The 22,530-nt window shown below is 35.4% G+C and overlaps 1 protein-coding gene across 3 annotated transcripts; it reads left to right on the plus strand.

Moving 5' to 3' along the window:
- The first annotated feature begins 837 nt into the window (after positions 1-837).
- LOC127979320 (mothers against decapentaplegic homolog 4) lies at positions 838-22,375 on the plus strand. Of its 3 annotated transcripts, none has more exons than XM_052584682.1 (12): positions 838-1,139; positions 3,359-3,604; positions 8,652-8,826; positions 8,937-8,960; positions 10,362-10,580; positions 10,669-10,869; positions 12,073-12,171; positions 12,261-12,314; positions 12,443-12,626; positions 13,798-13,966; positions 14,835-14,973; positions 17,275-22,375. In XM_052584682.1, the coding sequence occupies exons 2-12, from the start codon at positions 3,368-3,370 to the stop codon at positions 17,484-17,486; spliced, it is 1,713 nt and encodes a 570-aa protein (XP_052440642.1). In that variant the 5' UTR covers positions 838-1,139; positions 3,359-3,367; the 3' UTR covers positions 17,487-22,375. The 3 variants fall into 3 exon arrangements, with proteins under 3 accessions (XP_052440642.1, XP_052440645.1, XP_052440644.1); XM_052584685.1 differs by having other exon boundaries at positions 12,076-12,171; XM_052584684.1 differs by having other exon boundaries at positions 3,364-3,604.
- Positions 22,376-22,530: the final 155 nt, after the last annotated feature.

The raw sequence follows: 22,530 nt of genomic DNA on the forward strand, positions 1-22,530 counted from the left end.
TTGTAACACACCAGTATTGTGCTAGTCTAAAAGAAGTTTTGTATTATTATTATTATTATTATGCTTTATTCAGTAACAAGAAACACAACAATTAAATAAAAATGATAATACAGAATAACGACAACAACAACAAACAGTAAAAACATATATATAAATTACAATAATAATAATAATACATTTTAAAAAAGAGAATTACTAAAAAATAAAATAAATAAATAATTATAAAAAACAAAGACAAAAATACAAGGATGAATATCTATATACACATGGGTATTGAAGTCAAATCCATATCTTTATCTACAAAATAAATACAACAATTCTTAAAATGGATAGAATTTGAAGACCTTGCAACAGTTTTTATTTTTATTTTTTTTTTTTTTTTTTGCATCCTCCAGTGATTTAAGAAATCGACAAAGCTCAAGATTAAATTGTATATAACTAGGTGTATTTTTTGCCCATCGACATTTAATTAATATCAAAGTTACATCTGAAAATAAATTTAATACCACCAATTTTGTTATTAAACTTAATATAATTCTAAATTCAGTTAATTTTAAAAATAGTATTAGAAACTTCAAAGTCAATAGCATTTAAACCATCTTAATGGAATAAATTGCCTAACAAACCTCATTTTGAGTAATGTGGGCTATTTCTTTCAACTAAAATTATTTTTTTTCTTATTAACCTGTGTTAATAAACCTGTGTTGTAGATTTCAATCGTCGATGAAAACTGACAAGGGATGAATGGGGCGGGGAGAGCCGATAAGGGGCGGAGCAATCTCAGCGGCGCCACCTTAAAAACACAGTCGCGCCGATATGTCAATCCAGACGCGACCCAGACAGACCTCGGCCCTGGAGCCCAGCCATGAGAGCCGCGTTCTGATTGGCCGAGCGCAGCCTTCCTTTTGAGACTCGCCCTGCTATTGGCTGGAGCCGTGCGGACTCCACTCGCACAATGTCTACCCGCTTTTGTTATTGTAGCGAGCGGCCAGGATGCGGAGACAGCGAGCCTGATAGACCGCTATCGACTCCGATACATTCAAATTAGATGTTGGAGGGGGAAGGGTACACGATTTACTACCTCTCCGTCCTCGTCCAGAAGACAGCTTTTCGCTATCCTCCAACAATACGACCGATGTGTGAGTATTTTAACATTTTTGTGCATCTGTGTTATTCATTTTTAAGGGCACGTTGCACCGTTGGAGACCGTATCAGAAACTGTGCGGATTCTGTGATGCATTTCGTTAGTTAGAAGGCATATTGCGTCTGGCCGTGTCTTAATAACTCATCTTTGCCCTTGTCTGAGCTTTAAAATAGCCTATTTAGTAACTGTCTAGCGTTTGAATGCTGTCTCGAGACGCTGACACGTCCAGCCTCTCACAACAAGTCCGCGAGCAGTTCGTTCATTCAACAGTTCGCCTTGATTTTATTGACCCGACTAGTTAGTTGGTTTGCATGTGTCACCTTTAGCTCCAGCCCAGCGGGAGCGCGTGAAACGTTTAGAACGTTTAGAACGTTTAGAACGCGGACTCGATGACGTCACGTGACCGCTGCGTTTGTTTGCCTGCAGAGCAGTCAACAGTTTGGCTTTAACTTTGCATGACATTTCATGAGCTGTAATATTATCCTATAGTGCACTGGGAATGTGTTGGATGAAGTGTAGTCTAAACATTAGGGCTTACTATTGAATTAGGCCTAATGTTATGATTATTTCATTCAGTGTATACAATGTTAAATCTGTTGAAGAAAGTCTGCGTCTTAAAATGTTACCATAAATCATTATGTGGCCTCTAAAGCTGTGTTCGGATCCAAATGTCCTTTAGAATCAGGCCGCCATGCTTTAGTCAAGTACACTGTATATGATGAAATAACAGAGTAATACACCCAGATAAGAAGAAAGGAATAATGCATGCGTGTTTCTGTCAGAAGAAACTAAAAAGAAACCGCTTTCTCAAATATTTAGAGCGTATGAAATCCCTTCATCTGATAGCATTATATATTCTGTGACCGTTTTAATGTAAAGTTGTTCCTCTGGTGCTCTGCCTCAAGGGCCACTTGTGCAGACACGGAGAGCAGAGTCGTCTGATAATAAGGGTCTCAGAGAAGCTCCCCCCAGATTAGAGATAATGATGCTCAGAGATCTGAAGTGTCAGGATCCGTCAGCGCTCCACCATCTCTCAATTACCACTGCACTCTAGAAATCTCGCACTTTTGCACTTGCAACATCTCATGCAAAGATCACAGGGGTTTTCATCACCGAAACATGAAGTTCTGCTGCTTATGTACAGAGAATACAAATTGAAGTTCATCACTGCTGTATAAACCACCTCTCTCACTTGCAGCATGCAGTTAATTATTATTTTTTTTTAATATTAAATCACTTTTATTTTTCCTATTTTAGTTTATTGTGCATGGACAACTGGCAGTATGTGCTCTGTTCTGACCAAGCAAAGTCATATTTACGAGTCATATTTATCAACTTTCTTGATAAAACATGAGTTGCCGTGTTGTGATGTTGCAAGGGGAACACTGTGGAAACACTGATCTGTAACATAGATATCATAGGCCTGTCTGTAACCTATAGAGATCAGTCAGAGGATAGTAATTCTGCAGGGAATAATGCAAGTTACTTTGTTTTTACATGCTGAATTTATCAATGTGTATTCAGATGTGCTTTGGGGCCCTCTGTTCACAATCGCTTAGTTTTGTTTGGGCTAAATCTTAAATGCAAATTTATAATAACAAAGGCCCGACTTAGAAGTATGAGTTTCCCATGGCTCCTTACACTAAATGCTAATGCTTTTTGGCTTTTTTAAACATTTGGAATATGTGGAATTGCATACTAATTTACTACTCTTACTATTTACGCAGTATCTTGTATGCATGCTGTGCAAATATGCAGTTTTTGTATACATGGAGCAGACCATGTGCAGTATTATGAAAAACACACTGTATGGAATACTGTATCCCATAATCCAATGCACTTAACTTCCATTTCCACTGTGACAATTTATCTTTTTTTGTAGACTCATTATTTGATCAAACTGCCAGAAGACTGACATTTTTATACAAAATGTAAGCGACATGACAGCGCATTTAGGAAAAGGAATTAAAAACACACGCACAGTTATATGGACCGTTAACCCCAAAATTAAAATTCTGTCATTAATTAATTGAGTTTTCATTTTTGGGTAAACTATTTTATGCAACTGAGTAAAATCATAGCTTTGAAATATTGAGCGATTCTTCCACTGATGTCCATGAAGCATTACTACGGCACTGACAGTGTGTTGGCACACTAGATGCAGCGTGTAAGAGTCATGTGTTGATGCTGCTGTTCTGTTGTCCCATCTGTCAGAGCAGGAGGATGTCCGTGAACCCTCCCAACAGTAATGACGCCTGCCTCAGTATCGTGCACAGCCTCATGTGCCACAGGCAGGGCGGCGAAAACGAGGGCTTCGCCAAGCGTGCCATCGAGAGCCTGGTCAAGAAACTGAAGGAGAAGAAGGACGAGCTGGACTCCCTCATCACCGCCATCACCACCAACGGAGTCCATCCCAGCAAGTGTGTGACCATCCAGAGGACGCTGGACGGACGCCTGCAGGTGAACCACGCTTACAGTAACTCACGTTCAACTATTAACATTGGCTTTAATGCAGTGAATTCAAGGAATGTTAAGGCTGAATGGACTGAATGGATGAGTCATGTCTTCATTTGGCAGGTTTTCTCGTCTGCTTTACTCCGTGTTAGATGGCTTTTTCAGACAGGCATTGAACTGCTGTCTTAGGCTGTCATTCTGTCAATGTGAAGGTTTGATCGGACATGACACAGCGGTAAAGGTGTTTAAAGGGTATTAAAGAGGATGTGTCTTTGTCACAAAAAAACTAGCAATAGGCTAGTTTGGCTAGATCGATTATTTGGTAGTTATTGGCTGTTTAGTGCTGTCAATAAACAATGTATACTTAAAAAATGGTAGTAGTGTAAATAAAGCTGTAAAAGAGTAAATGAAGCATTAAAATAAAAAAAAAATACTCAAATGGTTTAAAAATAAGAAATCCAGTATTTTATTGAGGTAGCAATGCTTCGGTCATCATCTGTGACAGCGGTTACAAATGAAACATGAATAAATGAATAAATAACATTTTGTTCATGCAAACTACGGCAGATCGATCCTCTTTTCTGAGTAAATATTGTGTAAAATAATAAAATTCAGATCTAGTTTAGGATCAATAAATTGCATTATATTTACTGTACACTCGTCCTCCCAAGTTCGGTGTTGGACATTTTTTTTGAAAGAAGTCTCTCACCTATGCTGCATTTATTTGATCATAAGTTCAGCAAAGACACCAATATTGTGAAATATTATTACCAGTTAAAATAACAATTTTCTATTTGCATATATAATTAAAAGTGTATTTGTTTTTTTTTGTATGCAGCACTGTATTTTCAGCATCATTCCTCCAGTCTTCAGTGTCACATGATCCTACAGAAATCATTCTAATAATATTAATTCTAATTTACTGCTCAAGTAACATGATTATTAACATTACATTATAAATGTCTTTAAATTAAATTTATGCATTTGGCAGTGCATTCAGTCTAATATTTCTTACCTAACATGTGTTCCCTGGGAATCGAACCAACAACCTTGCGCTTTTAATGCAATTCTCTACCACTTGAGCCACAGGAAGATTTACTGGAACATCTTTACTGTTTCCTTTGATTAAATTAATGCATCACTGTATATGCATAATAATAAAAAAATCTCACAGACCCTAAAATTTTAATAAAACCACACATAGAACTTGTATTGATTGCAAATACAAGTCATAAGCAACCGAAATATAGTAAACACGTTTTACCATATTTAAATCCATACCACAGAAAAACACCCCAGAGAGAGAGAGAGAAAAAAAAGATTCACCGTCTCTCCCGCTTTATAGATATCAGCTTTGGCATTGGCCTTTAAAACTCGTAACGGTCAACCACTGTATAAACTCTCTTTCCCCAGTCTACAATAACTTTGGAAAGTGTGTTTTCCAACACTGTTCACACAATTGTGTTTCCCGTAATCTATTTGTGAATCCTGGGATAAATAATGGCAGCCAAAGTAAATAATCAAGGCATTGTCCGTTGAATAAACGTAGTGTTAGGGTGTAGCTTTGAGGCCCAGCGCTCATCGCATCCACACCACCCACATCTGAACATACAGCTTTCATATGGAGACGGATGCGACGCAGCTTCAGCCAATCCTAATAGCTTCCTGCCTCTAGCATCGGTCTGCATGGATACTAGATGATTGACAGCTGCTACAAAGAGAGACATTCATCTCAAGGCCTTCGACTGTAAACCTCAACAACCTCAAAGTAAAAGTGGTGGTTTATATGGAGAAGGACGATGTGTGTGCAGTTTCCCCACCCTTTAGTACGGGCAGATTTAGAGGGAGGGGTGGAGGACAGACTGGGAAGGTTGTTTTGTCTAAAACACAGGAAAGGGGCCGGGTTAAGTTAAGGCCGTCTATTTTTTCCTCTGTGTAGAAGGGCTGCTGGTAGATAGTCCATGCTATTCTTTACACACAAGATGTGATGATATCCAGGCAACACAAGGAAAAAAAAAATTAATGTGCTGTGACAGAGGATCTGGTGCAGTAAAATTGAAATACTGAGTCAAGACATAATGTGTCACCTTTATTAACCTTATCATAGACAGAGAGAGCATGGGAAAAAAGAGACCTTAAGATACTATTGTAAAATAGCTTTATGATACACACACATACCTCTGATCTGTTTTTCATCAATATTCTGATCACAAAGATTATTATTGCACCAAGTGTGAATCATTATGATGTAATCTATAGTAATGAACTATTACTTGATATAGGATTTTAAAATGATAATTTATAGATATTTTGTAAATGTATTTTATTTATTTTTGTTTACTTGATTGAAAATAATGTGCACTTTTAGTGTACTTCAAATGTTTGAAACTATGAACTCCATGGCAAATTAACATTTTGACTTTCAAGTACGTTTAAATCATTATGTTTTAATAATGTTTTATCGTGCGTTAGTGAAATGCATTTATTTTATTGTATTGACTAACATGCTAAAGCACATGCAAAGTACATGATTATAATTTTAACTGTAGTGTGTTATTCAACATTTCATTTATTGTTAATATATTAACATTAAATGCACAAATATCCATATTCAATGTTAATGTGATGTTAAATTGCAACTTCATCATAACAATGTGCAGTTAAAAATATATTTAAATACATGGCCTACAAGACTCAATAGAAATTACATTCAGTATTGTTTTAGTTGATCATAAATGTTTGCATTCAGCAGCACATTTTAACCATATTTCAAAGACAACAGAAGTTATTATGAAATCTTAATTGTATCAGAAAGCACTCTAAAGGTCAGCCATGCATTTAATATAAATTTTAACATTAAAATGTTTTTATTTAAATGCAATTAACATGCAAAAATGGTCTGAAAACATTACATTAATATATTTACTTAAAATAATACTATATGATTGTATTATACTACTAGGCCCCACTTTATATTAAGTGTCCTTAACCACTATGTTCTTGCATTTCATGTCAATTTAAAAAGTGTTTTGCAATTAAACATGAACCCAATAAATACAGTGTGCCTAACATTATATATAAAATATAATTATTTATAGTACATGCTAGTATTTAAAGACACCTATATAAAAAAAAAAAAGTGGGACCTGCTATATTGCTTATATTACACTGTGCTTCTTTATCACTAGTGGCTGTCGTAAATCTCAAATCTCAAAAATTTTCATTAAGCATTCAAATATTTGTTTAAATTATATAAATTCATATTTGCTTAATGCTGACGGCAAACGAGAAAGTATTATAATGCCTGCCTTTCTATTACTAATAGGCCTAATATAAAAACAAACGTTAAAATAGTTTCTGTATATATTAATTTCTTTGTTTAACCGTTGTATCTGATTATTAGACAGACTTCTATCCGTATTAGACTGAACTGTTCTCAGCTCTCAGCGCTGTCAAAATAAAAGTCCCATTTAGAACACATCGGCCAAACAGTAAAATGTAGATGCCGATATTTGAAAATAGCCAAATATCGGCCGATATATCGGCCAACAACTAGTATTATTCATCAGAACATGTTCACTGGTGTTTGTCAGATGGGTTTCAATATGTAGGTTTTATAAAGTTGGCTGTATAAACTTTTATGTTAATTCTAAAAATAAATAACATTTGCATTTGCATCTAAGGTAATGTATAATTTGAATGTGTAATGTAATGGAGATGTGCGCCTGGTGTAAGTAGGCTTTAGTGACCAAGGAGACTCTATTGTCTGCTCTGGGGTGTGAACCCTGGCCCTTTTGGTTTGCAGCCCCATCACATTTGTGTCTGTGTTTCAGTGCGTCTGCCGAAATGGCACTGACAGCTGGATTTATCCCTCTGCTCAGCTCTCTCTCTCGTATCACGCTGCTAGCGCACAACTGTAGTGTCATGCCTCTAGTGTTAATCTACAGAGGATTATCATATCACACACGTCCTCCTGCAGCTGTGATACGCGCTCAAAACTCAACACATGACCTTATGCTCAATGTGCTTTCAGGATCATGTGACGCTCTTTTGTCATACTGCTGCGTTCCTGTCACATACGTGCTGTGTTCAAACATTTTGGCGTGTCTTTAGCAGAAGTTTGACTTGTCATATGAGCCACTTCACTCATATGGGCGACATGAGTTTGTTCAGTTCCTGATCTCGGTTCCCATCTTTCAATAATAGACATGCAGGCCAAAAGAAATATGTTTAACAGTTCCTTTGCTGAAGAGTGTGAGGAATCGATAGTCAGCTAAAAAGAATGACATTATATAAAAATATTAAATTTTGTTTTTAAAAATGTTTTTAAAATCAAATGTATTTCGAACAGTTTAAATATAATAATATGTATAAAAGTAGTGCTGTCAAACGATTAATCGCGATTAATCGCATCCAAAATAAAAGTCATTTTGGATTATGCACCTTATTAATTTATTACATTATGTATGTTATAAATGCAAACACATGCATTTGTATATACTTAAGATTTTTTTTTATATTTTAAATATATTTATATATATAATATAAATTATATAAATATATACATGCAAGTATTTTTCGAAAATACATATTTATTTATGTATTTATATATACATAATAAATAAACAGCACACAATGATATATTGTGTAAACAAATCTTTTATTTTTTTATGCGATTAATCGCAATTAATCATTTGACAGCACTAATATATCATAATACATTAAATGCAATATTATTATTAACTAAAGCTAAAAGCTTTTCAAGTTATTGAAATAAGGCTGAAATTAAATAAAATATAAATATCAGATGGAAAAATAAAAAACTGAAATTCATTAATATAAATATATACATGTATTAATATAATGCATAATACATTAAAATTGAATAATAACAAATTTTATATGCTAGGTAGAATTACTGTCAGAAAACACATAAAATGACTAAAACTGGTTAATATCTACATAATGATTGTGCAGTACTTAACAGATTATTTAGTATTTTAATCCTCATTAACTCTTCCGTTTCTTTTTCCCTCATGTTTTCTTTTGGTAGGTTGCCGGTCGTAAAGGTTTTCCTCATGTAATCTACGCGCGGTTGTGGCGCTGGCCTGACCTTCACAAGAACGAGCTGAAGCATGTGAAATTCTGCCAGTACGCATTTGACCTCAAGTACGATAATGTGTGTGTGAACCCTTACCATTATGAGAGAGTGGTGTCACCCGGCATCGGTGAGTCTGTCCTCACACACACATCACTGAGTCTCATGCTGTTCAGTGCCATCCGTGCAGGAAAACAGGCTCTAATAAGTGTTTCTCTCTTTTTTCCCTCTCATCTCAAGTTGGTCTCAGTCTTCAAAACACGGGTAAGTTATGCAATAATCAGTGTCGGGGAGTAACTCATTACATATAAAGGAATTTCATAATTTAATTATAAAATAAATGTAGTACTAATCAGTTACAGTTACTGAGAAAAATTTTAACGAATGCAAAAGGGTTACATCTGAATTTTTACACACACACACACACACACACACACACACACACACGCACAGATTTAATTGATTTCTTTCCCTAAATGCACTGATTGCTTTAAAATATGAGAAACCAATGTTTCAGGAGACACAGAATAGGAGAAATGCTACTTCTATAACTGTTTTATATGTATATATGCTTTATTTTTTAAGATGAACCGTTTTTTTTTTTTTTTTTTTTTTTCAGGGCATTGTTAGATGCCGGTGTTTTCTGTCATAGCTATGCAAAGATTTGATTTCAAAAACAGTATCATAACTACTAAACTATATCTTGTTATGATTTTAAATCTGTATATAAACACACACTAGGGCTGTCAAAATTGCTCAAAAATCACGTTTGAATATTCCCTCTAAAAAAAACACGAATATTCGAACTATTCGAACATCTGGTCGCGCATGTTGTAAATGACGCGCATTACGTCAATAACTGGACAAAATAATACAGAGACATAACTACTTGTATAGGTAGTCTATTTAAGTTTACATGACAAATGCATATAACAGAATTTCAAAACGTAACATTTAAATGCAAAAAGAAAAATATTAAAGAACAAAAGGTATAAGAGTATAATAATGATTCTAACATAACACTAATCCCCGAAAAATCCCCCCAAAAAACATACCACATGCACATACATATCCATACACATTTGGAAATTCTATATATATTTAATTTCCATTTAGTTTGTTGAAGTATTAAAATAACTAAAATGAAATAAAACTAAAACTTAATATAAGATCTATACAGACATAATAAAATTCAGACATAATTTAAAAAATTATATTAAATAATAAATACAAATACAAATCAAACGACAGTAGTTTATCAGTATTCTTACACTTACACAGGGTAAGAAATATTTATTATTATTATTAATATTAATATTTATTATTACATTCGATTGATAAATAATATAATTATATATATATATATATATATATATATATATATATATATATATATATATATATATATGTCTTTTTTTTAATACACATTTATTGAAATATTAATAATGAACAGATAAAGTTGCAAAATTATTTAATATTAAACATGACGATAAACAGTGTTATTTTGTGTTTTTCTACAAAAAAAAATTGTGTTTTTCTTGCCATTTCACACAGGTTAAAAAAAGATTCAGTTACTCAAATGAAGTCCCAAATGAATCAGCGATTTATTTATTTTTATGAACTGACTCAGTAACTGATTCGAGTTGTCCTCTGGCTGGTATGTAGGTCCCATTGGCAGACTAATAAAGGAAGAGTACAGCCACGACTGCATCCAGATGGACGTCCCCCCAGGCATGCCTCCTCAGCAGGACCACCAGGGGGCGATGAAACTCCCTCCTCCGGACCACTACGGCCAGCCCCTTCCTCCTCTACAGCTGCCTTCAGAGCCCAGCCGCGCGCCCCCAGCGGTCACCCTTTACTCCAACATGCCCCTCTCCCCCGCCGGTAAGAGCTGCCCCCTGGACACACAGGACCACAGCGGTTGTGGTCAGCACAGTGTCATCTTCCAAACTCTCGTGTCTTTCATCTTCAGGCTCTATGATGCCGATGCAAGGAGGTCACGGTGAAGGCTTGCTTCAGATTGCGTCTCCTCAGGGTCAAGTCATGACCCCTACACCTCCCCCCTCCACCCCCACACATGGACCCCCACAGACCCCCGTCCCACCCCAGCCTCCACCCAATCAGAACGGCTACAACAGCTCGAAACACTCCCAGACGCAAGGCTCCTTTCACAGTGAGTATCACACCACGTCCCAACCAATCACAGCGAGACTACTGATACAGTTATTTACTGATAAAAATACGTTTGCGTTAATTTGTTAGAAATGCCATGATAACATGTACATCATTTTCTGATTGAGGTAATAATAACAATCAATTATGCATAATTACACTATTTGACTTCATCCTAAAAACAATGAACAACAAAAACAGTTTATTTCTCTTTTCTTTAATCTTTCCGTGTCTAGCTTGTACTTATTTGAACAATGTTTGAAACTTGGTATTAGAGCACTTCCTGCGTCTGTTTAAGATGAATAGCTTGATGTATTCCCTAATTGTAAGTCACTTTGGATAAAAGCGTCTGCTAAATTAATAAATGTAAATGTACTTGCAAGTAACCCTAAGCCAAACCCTAATCCTTACTCTAACCATATAGTAAGTACATGTAGTTAAGGAATATTACTCCGTAATTAAATGTATAATTATTCTGTTACAAGGACATCTTAATATGAAGTGCATCCTAAATTAGCATTTTCATTAAGCCCGTCTGCTGTTTTTGTTCAGACCAATGTGAAAATCCAGCCATATGCACTGTAGCAAATGCTAAAGCATTATAAAAAACGAAATAATTAAGATATATTTATATATAAGTCTGAAATTAGATTTTTAAAATCCTGCAGATACCCTGTAATAGTAAGTTAAGTATAATTTTTATACTGTTATATTATTTAATAAATAAACCTTTTCTGTCGATTATTGTTTTAATATTTTTAATGTATTAATAAAGTAATTTATATTCTTTATAACCTTTATTTATTTTAACATTTTCAGTTTTATTTTACTTTTTTTTTTTTTTTTTTGTGATGGGCTTTTGACTTATTTTTATTATTATTACTTTTTAAATATTTTTCTTTAGCTTTACTTTTTTTGTAGTGTTAGTAATCTGTGTTTTACACCTAACATTTTATGATTTAATTTCAGCTTTATTTCAATGAATGAAACCTGATATCAGTATTAGTTCATAATAAGATCTTGGTTTGTGTTTCTGTAGCCCCGCCCACAGTGAAATCTCTCGTATACTGGCCGTGGTTTTGGCACGCACTTTCTCTTTCAGTGTAAACCATAAAAACACTTGTCGCTGGAAACTTGTGGTGTCATGTCTGTTTAGGTGTTATGTGTTCATATACAAACCTTTCTAATCTTTCAATTGCTGCAGCAGCAACCTGGACAGGCAGCAGCACAGCCTCCTACACTCCTGTAGGACCCCAGCAAAACGGACGCGGCCACCAGCCTCCTCTCCATCACGCACACTTCTGTACGCTCGCCTGAAACATTGCTACAAACAAATATACCATTATTCCTACTAGAACTGAATGAATCCTTTATTATTTCTGTCTCTGTCAGGGTCTCAACATCACAGTTCAGCGTCTTTCCCTCCTCCAGTCTCCAACCATCCAGGTTTATAGACTCTATATAATCTCCACTAAAACACACAATGGTCTGAGATTTAAAAAACCCCAAAAGAGATAAAGTGAATACTTATTTTCAGCAAGGACACATTAAATTGATCAGAAGTGCGTCCACAGGTCCTGAGTTTTGGTGCTCCGTCTCATACTTCGAGATGGATGTGCAGGTGGGGGAGATGTTTAAAGTGCTGTCCAGCTGTCCGGTGGTGACGATTGACGGGTATGTGGACCCCTCAGGAGGCGACCGCTTCTGCCTGGGTCAGCTCAGTAACGTGCACCGCACAGACGCCAGCGAGCGCGCCAGGTATGGGTCACTAAATATCTCCGTGTGCTTATTAGAGCTGAGACACATACTGAAGATTTCGGATTTATTCTGTCTTGTTTTGATGCAGATGTAAAACCAACATTGTGAATATGACAATGTTTTTAATGTCCTTTTTTATTTAGCTATTAAGCTTCAAAGATCAAATGCCAGTAGACTTGTTCCACATTTATTCTTTTGTCACAACTTGAATGGAATGAAATTTTTATTGGCATCAAACAAGAAAGAAAGGTAGAGATGCAGACAGTTGCAAGCTATCGAAGAAAGACATTTTTGGAGCAAGGTGGAGAATCAACTAAATATTTTAGCATCAAAAAAAAAGGCACGGACTGCATTTTTTTTTTGCAATTCATGATTTTTTGGCTACAGTTCACTGCACCGTGATGTTAATGTTAAAGATGTTAATTCAAAGTTATTATTTATTTAGTAAGTTAGTATTTATTTAATAATAATAACACATAATGTTAATATATGTATATGTATGTATGTATTTATGTGTGTGTGTATATATCAAATAAAAAAAATTATATTAAAATATATTTTTTAATTAAATTAAATAATTTTTTATTATTTTAATTTACGTTTTAATCATTCTTATGCACTTGTCATTTTTATTAGTTTTCGTCATTTAAATTATTTCTATTAAAATTTTCATTTTCGTTAAATGTTTAAACTAATAAAAATCAATTTCGTTAACTGAAATAAAGCACATCACATAATTAAAACAAAAAATCACATTAAAAAACTCAAATAAAAGCTAATGCAAAACATTAATAAAAACTAAAATCTGTCTGTCTGTCTGTCTCTCTGTCTGTGCAATGATGAAAATCATCAAAAAGCTTAAAGATATCAAGCTATATAGTCCAGACAAAATGGCTTTATGTGTGTGATACGTGTTTATTTGTGTATAGATGAATTTCACAGGTTTTATGTTTGCCTTCACACACGTCTGAAAAACATCTTACTGTGCCAGATTGACAATGTGATGAACAATAATAAACAGACAGATTATGTGAGAATATAAGCCGGATCTTTAACAAGCTGATGAAATGACCTGTAAGCGTATCAACAGAGGCACATCTGGTTTTGGTTATGTACCACCTGACGTAGTTAAAGGCAGTTCTGTTTCAGTGTCTTGTGTCTCTGTCTGCAGGTTGCACATTGGTAAAGGAGTGCAGCTGGAGTGTCGTGGCGAGGGCGATGTGTGGATGCGCTGCATGAGCGATCATGCCGTGTTTGTGCAGAGTTATTACCTGGACAGAGAAGCGGGTCGAGCGCCAGGAGACGCAGTGCACAAGATCTACCCAGGGGCCTACATAAAGGTAAAAGATGTGGACGGCAAAGATGAAACGCTTAAGGGGTCACCATATTGTTTTTATTATTTATGTGCAATATTAATAGTGCCAGTCAAATAGAATTGACTTGTTGGAAACTAGATTTGTGGGTGACGTTTTGAGCTTTGAATTTTTTTAATTGTACCTTATATTGTATTTTATCACCATATTACTTGTTAACTACAAAATAAATAAATCACAAAAAAAATTTTATCTAACAAAATAAAGCAACTTAAGCGTCTACAAGCATTTAAATCATTTATTTGTCAGTTAGAATTTTTATTTTAAGCATAACAGTAAATGTTACCTATATACTAAATAGCATTTAAAAAAGCAGCTTGTCTAGGTTTATTTGTCCATTTGAAAAGTAATTAAAATTTTTGAATTATTGTTTTTGTGTAGATAAAATATAAAATGAAGTTACATGTAACAATAAAGTAATTTTTTTTAAAACTCAAAAACAAAATAAAATATTTAAAAATGTAAACAAATATCAAATAAATTTAGTTCCTTATTAATTTTTTTTTTTTTTTTTCGGTCTGTTTTCCTAGTGCATGGTAGTGCAATCATCCTGTTTTTATTAATACATCTTAAAAATCAAGGAAAAGTTCTCCTAATATGGCCCCTGTGGTTCCAGCCTCGATGCCCAGTGAATACCTTTGTGCACTTGAGAGCTCTGTATGTGTTTTTGCTTCCTGTCACATTAGATTTGCATGATCCAGAGCTTGACTTTTTATAAGCCTGTCCAGATGACTTCTCGTCAGCCGTTGTTTCAGCACACAGCAGCGAGGTCTCTGTATGTCATTGCTGTGCTGATAGCAGACGTGTGTGTGAGTGTGTTGTCTGGTTTCTGCAGGTGTTTGACCTCAGGCAGTGTCACAGACAGATGCAGCAGCAGGCGGCCACGGCGCAGGCCGCAGCAGCAGCACAGGCCGCAGCGGTGGCGGGGAATATCCCAGGACCAGGAAGTGTTGGTGGAATCGCTCCTGCAGTCAGTGAGTGTTGCATTTAAAACTATCCTGGCGCTTCAAAGCTTTATAATGGCAGGGGAAATCTGTTTCTTTTCAACAGTCCAAAATAAGTCCAATAAAGCACAATCCTCCATAATATAACAAGCTTCACATGGCTCCGGGTGGTGAATTAAAGGGATACTCCACCCTAAAATTAACATTTTATCATTAATCATTTACCCCCCATGTCATTCCAAACCCATAAAAGCTCTGTTCGTCTTTGGAATTTATTTTAAGATATTTTGGATGAAAACCTGGAGGCTTGAGACTGTCCTATAGACTGCGAAGTACCACAAAAGGTATGAAAAGTCGTTGTCGAATACTCCATCTGCCATCAGGCGTGCAATCTGGGTTATATGAAGCGATGAGGACCCTTTTTGTAAGCGAAGAAAACAAAAATAATGACTTTATTCAATAATTCCTTTGTCAGAGGTCTCCTCTGTGTCTCTCCATATCACCGAATGCGGTGTATGTTCTTCTGTGTCCTCCGCGCCACAAGGATGCGCTGTTTTATTTCAAATCAAAGCTATATACACGTAGAAACAGCGCATCCTTGTGGCGCGGAGGTTTTACGAATGGAGCTTTCACGGGTTTGGACGACACGCGGGTAAAGTAATTAATGACAAAATGTTCATTTTGGGGTGGAGGAACCCTTTAAGGCCTCCTGTATCGAATCAATGAGTTTTTGTAAGAAAAATATCCATATTTAAAATGGGAAAATCACTTTTCTCTAGTTTGCGCCAACAGTCGTACATGAAAGGCGTTCTCGGTACAGGTGACAGCAGCATTTAGAGAATTTCTAGGCAGTGTGTACCAAACCAAACTAAACAACTAGTTTTTAATTACACATTTAAACACATTATGTGTTTTTTTTGTGTGGTTGTATGTTTTACTCATTAGTGTTGCCAGATATTCCTTGAAAATAGAGCAAACAGAGCAAACTCATGATGAACTCATGATTGATCCACATGCATTCTCTTGGAAGTACACCTCATGCCAGAATATAATGACTTGCATATGCCTACTTTATTAATCCATAAACTGGATCACTTTATAAGCTGAGCCCAACCAACAATCCATAAGATGCTTAAAAACCGCTTATAATAAGTGGACATGGCAACCCTTCAAGTCTGTGTTCTGTGGAAGCAGCTTTTCAAACATGAACAAAACACAATGTCTCTGCTGACAGTGGTTTAGTCGATATCACGTTCATAAGAAGTCATTGGTTCAAATTTTAATTAAATTAAAGCTGCAGTAGGTAACTTTTGTAAAAATATATTTTTTACATATTTATTAAACCTGTCATTATGTCCTGACAGTAGAATATGAGATAGATAATCTGTGAAAAAATCAAGCTCCTCTGGCTCCTTCCAGTGTCCTATTGCCATTTGCAGTAAAACATCGCTCCCGGTAAAAAACAACCAATCAGAGCTGCGGTCCGTAACTTTGTTTGTGTTCAAAATATAGAAAAATGTATATAATAAGCGAGTACACCATGAATCCATTTTCCAAACCGTGTTTTTAGCTTGTCCTGAATCACTAGGGTGCACCTATAATAAGTGTTTATATTCGGACTATTTTAGATTGCTTCGGGGATACCGCGGCGGAGTAACCCAGTACCTTTGTGATTCTTCATAGACATAAACAGAGAGAAGTAGTTCTTTTTATTAACCGCTAGAGCGTCAAAAGTTACCTACCGCAGCTTTAAATTGTAAAAACATTTTGTAAGTATACTGTAGAGAAGTTGTACAATTCTTTTATATATATATATACAAAATAAATATTTTACAAAATATTTTGGAAGCCTGAATTGCTGTTAAAAGCCGTATGTCCAAATAAATTATGTTTCAAATTTGAAGTTGATATTACAAAAATGAAGGTCCCTGAGATTTTGTTTAGACGCTATACCAAAGATATTATACCAAAGAGATTACCAGGTGGCACCCAAACTCCATTGAATTTTCCTGTCACAAATTAATACATTTCTCACAATATTTTGTCTGTCACAAAATAACCACAAAATATGGAACCTTGAGACTCCAACAATGTGTTTTGTCAGGATTAGAACAAAGTCTTGATTAAAAAATATTTGTAGCAAATTACAATGATTACAAAAATATGTGGTAGGGAAAACAGCAATAGAAATAACACCATTTAACTGACAACTTTACAACAGAACATAAGTCAACACTAAGTAGAAATCTGTTTCAGTCAAGTTTGATCACAAAAACGCACCCGATTTTCTTTTCGGTTTTGTAGCCTGACTTTGGGAGTGTTTGTTTCCAGGCCTCTCGGCAGCAGCAGGGATTGGTGTGGATGATCTCCGGAGGCTGTGCATCCTGCGCCTGAGCTTCGTGAAGGGCTGGGGTCCTGACTACCCCCGGCAGAGCATCAAGCACACCCCCTGCTGGGTGGAGGTGCACCTACACCGGGCGCTGCAGCTGCTGGACGAGGTGCTGCACACTATGCCACTGGCAGATCCTGGACCTGCTAACTGAGAGCCAACAATACACAGCCAACACTCACCACACAGACACTGGACTCACTACAGTAAGCGTGCGAAGATCTGACCTGCTACAGTGTGCTTTGCACTTTTATCAGTCATTAGAAATACCCATGAAAACACCACAGAAATACACTATTCTAAAATTCATGTTCTGGAAAGATATTTCAGTGCATTTTCTTGTTCTATCGTGAAATGTTGCATTTCTTTTTGGGTTCATCTCACAAAAACATGTCTAGGTCATATTTTGCTCTGATATAAAAAATGATATTTGCTTAAAGACAATGGAGACTGATGGGGTTTTTTTGCATTATGACTAGGGTTGCAAAGGGCCAGAACATTTCTGAAAATGTTCCTAAAATTCACAAACTTTCCCAAAAATTCAAGAAAGTTTCTGGAAATATACCAGACATTTACTACCTCTTTGCAGCCCTAATTGGGCTAATATTAATATTATTTCAATGGAAAATGGGGGAAATAAGATTGATTATTAAGAAAATAATTCTGTAAAAAAGTGTTTTTTTTTTCTCTCTTTATACAGAATATAATTTCAATTTATTTCTCTTGTTTTTACGGTGAAATATGACTTTGACATGTTCTTGATGGGATTTGTGAGACTCTGTTTAAATTAGATGTATATACCTTAGCGCTACAGGTCTACAAACGAATGCAAGTTTACACAGGGTTGATTGCAGATTAAGTTCAGGGAAATAGCTTTATTGTTCATATGCCTTTCTAGCTTTGCACATCATGCAGGTATGCTAAGAATAGAGTCTATTAGTGTTGCAATACTGGTAGAAAAAGCTTAAAATCTGTCCTTGCAAGAACTACATTTATGGGTCAGTGTCTGAACGTAAAACGAAAGGCAAGTATAACTCCTGCTTTTGCAGTGGCCTTGGTTTCAGAAGTATTTTTCCATTCATTCACTCCATGAGAGTCCAAGCTACAAGATTAACATTTCAAAACATATGCATTTTAAATTTAAATGAATTTTGCATGCTATATATTTGAAGTTTATTGCAGAATATTTGTTCAAATACTGGGTAGAGAGACTGACTCGAATCTCTGTGGAGAAAATGAATGGTATTTTTACTTTTGATGCCATACAGTTGTGGTCTGTTTCACTCTGGCGACACAAGTGAGGAAGAGACTTTTCGACCTCTAATCAAGTTTTTTGCATAAACTCTTGATCTTGAGTTTCACGGGTTTGGTAGCACTAACTGCCTCAGAGCAAATCACTATTTTGGCACTGGTCACTTCAGGAAGCGTTGGATTGGTCCAGCTGATGTAGATGCAAACCTGCCTCTGAGAGACATACTGAACCAGACAGATAACAGGGCACACTGTCAAAACGAAACGCTCATCGTCTCTCTGCTTGTGCTGTGTTCCTCGACATGTGGACCTCAACTCAGCTTCGATGCAGCTTACTATCCAGGCATCTTCTTACAGTAATTAGACTTGCAATAGCCTTCCAGCTCCTTTATTTTCATACCCCCCAAAAAAAGAAGAAAAAAAATAGTTCAGCTTTAAAACGGTGGTATTAGTATTGTGACGCAGTTCGGTGTTTGTAACCAAATCATTTGCCATGTCACCAAAGCCAGATTACCTCATGATAATCGAGCATGAACCCAGTGGATTTTACTTTATGCCAAATTGTGTCTGGAATCTTCTATTTTCTGGACGTCATGTTCACCTCATACTTTAACCAAATTAAAACAGGGCGTGTCTTGAACCGAATGTAGAGCCTTGATGCACCGACTGAACGATTTCAAACAACGGGTTCTTGCCAACACCAGTAACTCAGCTTCAGCTTTTATCTCATCCAGAAACTCTGGTATGGGGCTGAATTTTGGTCACAATCCAGACAACTTTAACATTTTGCAAACGGGTAGAACATCTAAACTTCAAACTTTGAGCAAAGAGCATTATGGTTTTGCAGCCTTCCCAAAATGAAATGTCTATATTATACTGCACACTTACAGTAAATTTTGCATTTATTGAAAGACCCTTCATTTTGGTTTTTTTAAGATGTATGTCCAGTACAATTGCAAATATTTAGTAACTGAAAATATAATAGTAAAAGGGGAACGCCATTATAGAACGTTAAAGTCAACATGAAATCAAGATTCATCCTGTTCACTTTCTAAACACATGTTCATGATCTTATCTTATTGATGCAACAATAATAAATTACGTTTTCAATTATGTTTAAATAGAAAACTCATTGTAAAAATATTTCATTATTATTTTTGTTTTACAGAGACATGGGAATGGAAGAAAATATGAGATGGGAGGAAAAATAATATTTAGTAAAATTCAAAAAAATAATATTTACATTTTATATTCTAGTATTGCATTTCACCAAGAAACCTCCTCTCACAAATTTGTGTAATTTGCGATCTCTTGCAAACATTTGTGATCTCTTAGAAAATATTTGCGCTTTCATTAAGAAAAAAAAGGCGTAAATCATTTGCGATATTGTGCAATATTTGCCATCTCTCACAATATATTTTAGAACGTGTAAATATTTGCGATCAAACAATATTTGTCATCTCAGAAAATATTTGCAATCTTTTGTAAAAAAAAATTTGTAATTTCTTGCAAAACAATTTCAGTCTTTTAACTTTTGCGAGGTCACGAAATTGTCTTGGAAAATATTTGCTCTTTCATAACAAAAGTAATTTCTCTAATAAAACAATTGCAGTTTCTGTTAAAAATGTGTGTTCTTGTAAATCATTTCCGATATTGCACAATATTTGTCATTTTTCGCAAAATATTTAAGAACTTGTAAAATATTTGCAATCTCTTGCACAGCATTTGTCATCTCGGAAAATATTTGCAATCTCTTGTAAAAATAAAATTGTGATATCTTTAAAAAAATCTTCAATCTTGTAAAACATTTGCAAAGTCAAAAAAACTATTGCGATCTATCGTAAAACAATTGCAATGTTGCACAATATTTCACAATCTCTTGCAAAATATTAGCGATTTCTAGTTGACATTTCCTATCTCTTGCAAACAATTTGTGATTTCACAAAAAAAAAATATTTTGCAAAAAATTGCAACGTCGCACAATATACGGCATGTTTTGTAAAATGCGCAATCTCTCGCAAAATATTCGCGATCTCGTTAAACATTTGCGATCTCTCGCACATCAGTTGCACATCTCATAAAATAATATACAATCGCTCATAAAACAGTTGCAATTTCTTGCAAAACCTTTGCAATCTCTCGTTAAACATTTTTGCTCTCTCCGAAAAGTATTGTGTTCAAACTGAGAAACTTTGCATTCGTGGGCAAAAAACTAAACAAAAACTTTGATCACAGAGAATGCAAAAGCATTCAAATACAGTTTTTCCTCCCATCAGCATGTCCCTTTAGGGTCACTGTAGTTTTTACTGCATTTGGCTGTGAAATATGTTACATTATGGGAGTAAATGCTTAGCAAATGGTATTTCATGTTGACTTTAATCAGTGCTTGAAAACTGTTATCTGTGATTAGTCACAACTTAAAAGAAACTAAGGATCGTATGATGTTCTGCGTTCCCAGTATTGTTTCCTTTGTAGTAATCGTTGTGCCTTTCCTTTGTGCTCCTTTGTTCATAGATAGATTCTGCTGTTACTAAAAAGCCCTCTCCAGTGATTCTCACATTGATAATGAACATCGCAAACCTTCTATTGGTCTGAAATGATCTATTAGTTATAAGCAATGAAGTACGTCAGGGATGTTTTAGTCGTCTTTCGGGCTTCGTTTGGACCCCGCGTGACGTTTGTAAACTGGGCGATGCAAAAGATGCAAACTCTTCATCTGCAGGGTTGTTCACATCGGCTCAGGTCACGTTGAGAATTATGAGCCTTTCGGGGAAATTTATTGTGAAGCATAATGCCTTGTTTTCTTTCTTTTTCGTGGCTGTCGGTTGCTATAAACATTCGATGTAGATGTCAGGTATGCTCATTGTTTCGATGAGTGCCTTTGTGCTGTATTTCATGGGATACGTGCTACATATACATACACTGCGGATTAAATGCTAATTACAGTAAAGCTGTAGTTTTAATACAGATTTCAAAGGCATTTTGCATTGTACGCAATCAGTGTTGAGTTCTCTTTAAACCAGTAGGTTATTTTGGGTGAAATAGATTTAAGCTCTCGCATTACACATCCAATGGACACCTCGGTGTTGTAAAAACATATGTGTTGTATTTAAAGATAGAAATATTTATAAAATAGACATAGGCAGGTATCTAAATGTCATTAGCAACTTCAGTGCATAGCTTGCTTAGACTTACAGCTATGATCCGAAACATTTTATTGGTTTAAACCAATAATATTAGATGGTTTTATTACATTTTACAGTTTATTTTGCCTTAAAAAATGACAATATTTTACAGTCGAGCCCACATCGGTGTGACAAATGTACAGTTACTACTTTCATTGTAGAGTAACTTCACTTTCTTTTTCTTGGCTACTGTGTTCTGCACTGTAATTCAGATTTAAAGAAATCCAAAGGATTACCTTTTGTTTTTTCCTCAAAAATATGTGGCCTAGCCCCTTGTAACACTTTACCTAGAATGTGTGTGTGTGTGTGTGTTTTCCACTGATGACGCATACTGTATTGTGTGAGGATACAACCAACCGGTGTGTCAGTCACATGACAATCACTCAACTGGAAGTCAGATCAACAGCATTCCATCGGAGAACTATTTCTTACAAGTGTTTATCAGTGTGTTATCCAGTGTGAATATATTCAAATCGACTATTTTACTGATATTGTCATTTCAATTCTTGTTGTTATTATAAATGTTCTACTGTTAAAGGACATTCTGCTCCTGTATGTTGACTGTACACCAAAGTAAAAAACGAAACAAAACACATTTTGATACAGATATGGTTTGTGATGTATTTATTTGTGTCAAATGATGCTTATACACAGTATATATAAACTTAAATACATACAGGGATTATGCATTTACAGAAAACCTAGAAATAGTAACAGAAAACGTTTAAAATAGTGTTTTCGAGGCCTTGAATTAATAGAAGG

This window comes from Carassius gibelio, chromosome B19, assembly GCF_023724105.1.
Source record: "Carassius gibelio isolate Cgi1373 ecotype wild population from Czech Republic chromosome B19, carGib1.2-hapl.c, whole genome shotgun sequence".
Taxonomy (NCBI): domain Eukaryota; kingdom Metazoa; phylum Chordata; class Actinopteri; order Cypriniformes; family Cyprinidae; genus Carassius; species Carassius gibelio.

Coding starts and splice junctions, on each gene's coding strand:
- LOC127979320 (XM_052584682.1), top strand. CDS start 3,368: ATGTCCGTGAACCCTCCCAACAGTAATGACGCCTGCCTCAGTATCGTG. Junction 12,172..12,260: donor TCTCCATCACGCACACTTCT/GTACGCTCGCCT, acceptor TGTCTCTGTCAG/GGTCTCAACATCACAGTTCA. Junction 14,974..17,274: donor TGGAATCGCTCCTGCAGTCA/GTGAGTGTTGCA, acceptor GTTTGTTTCCAG/GCCTCTCGGCAGCAGCAGGG.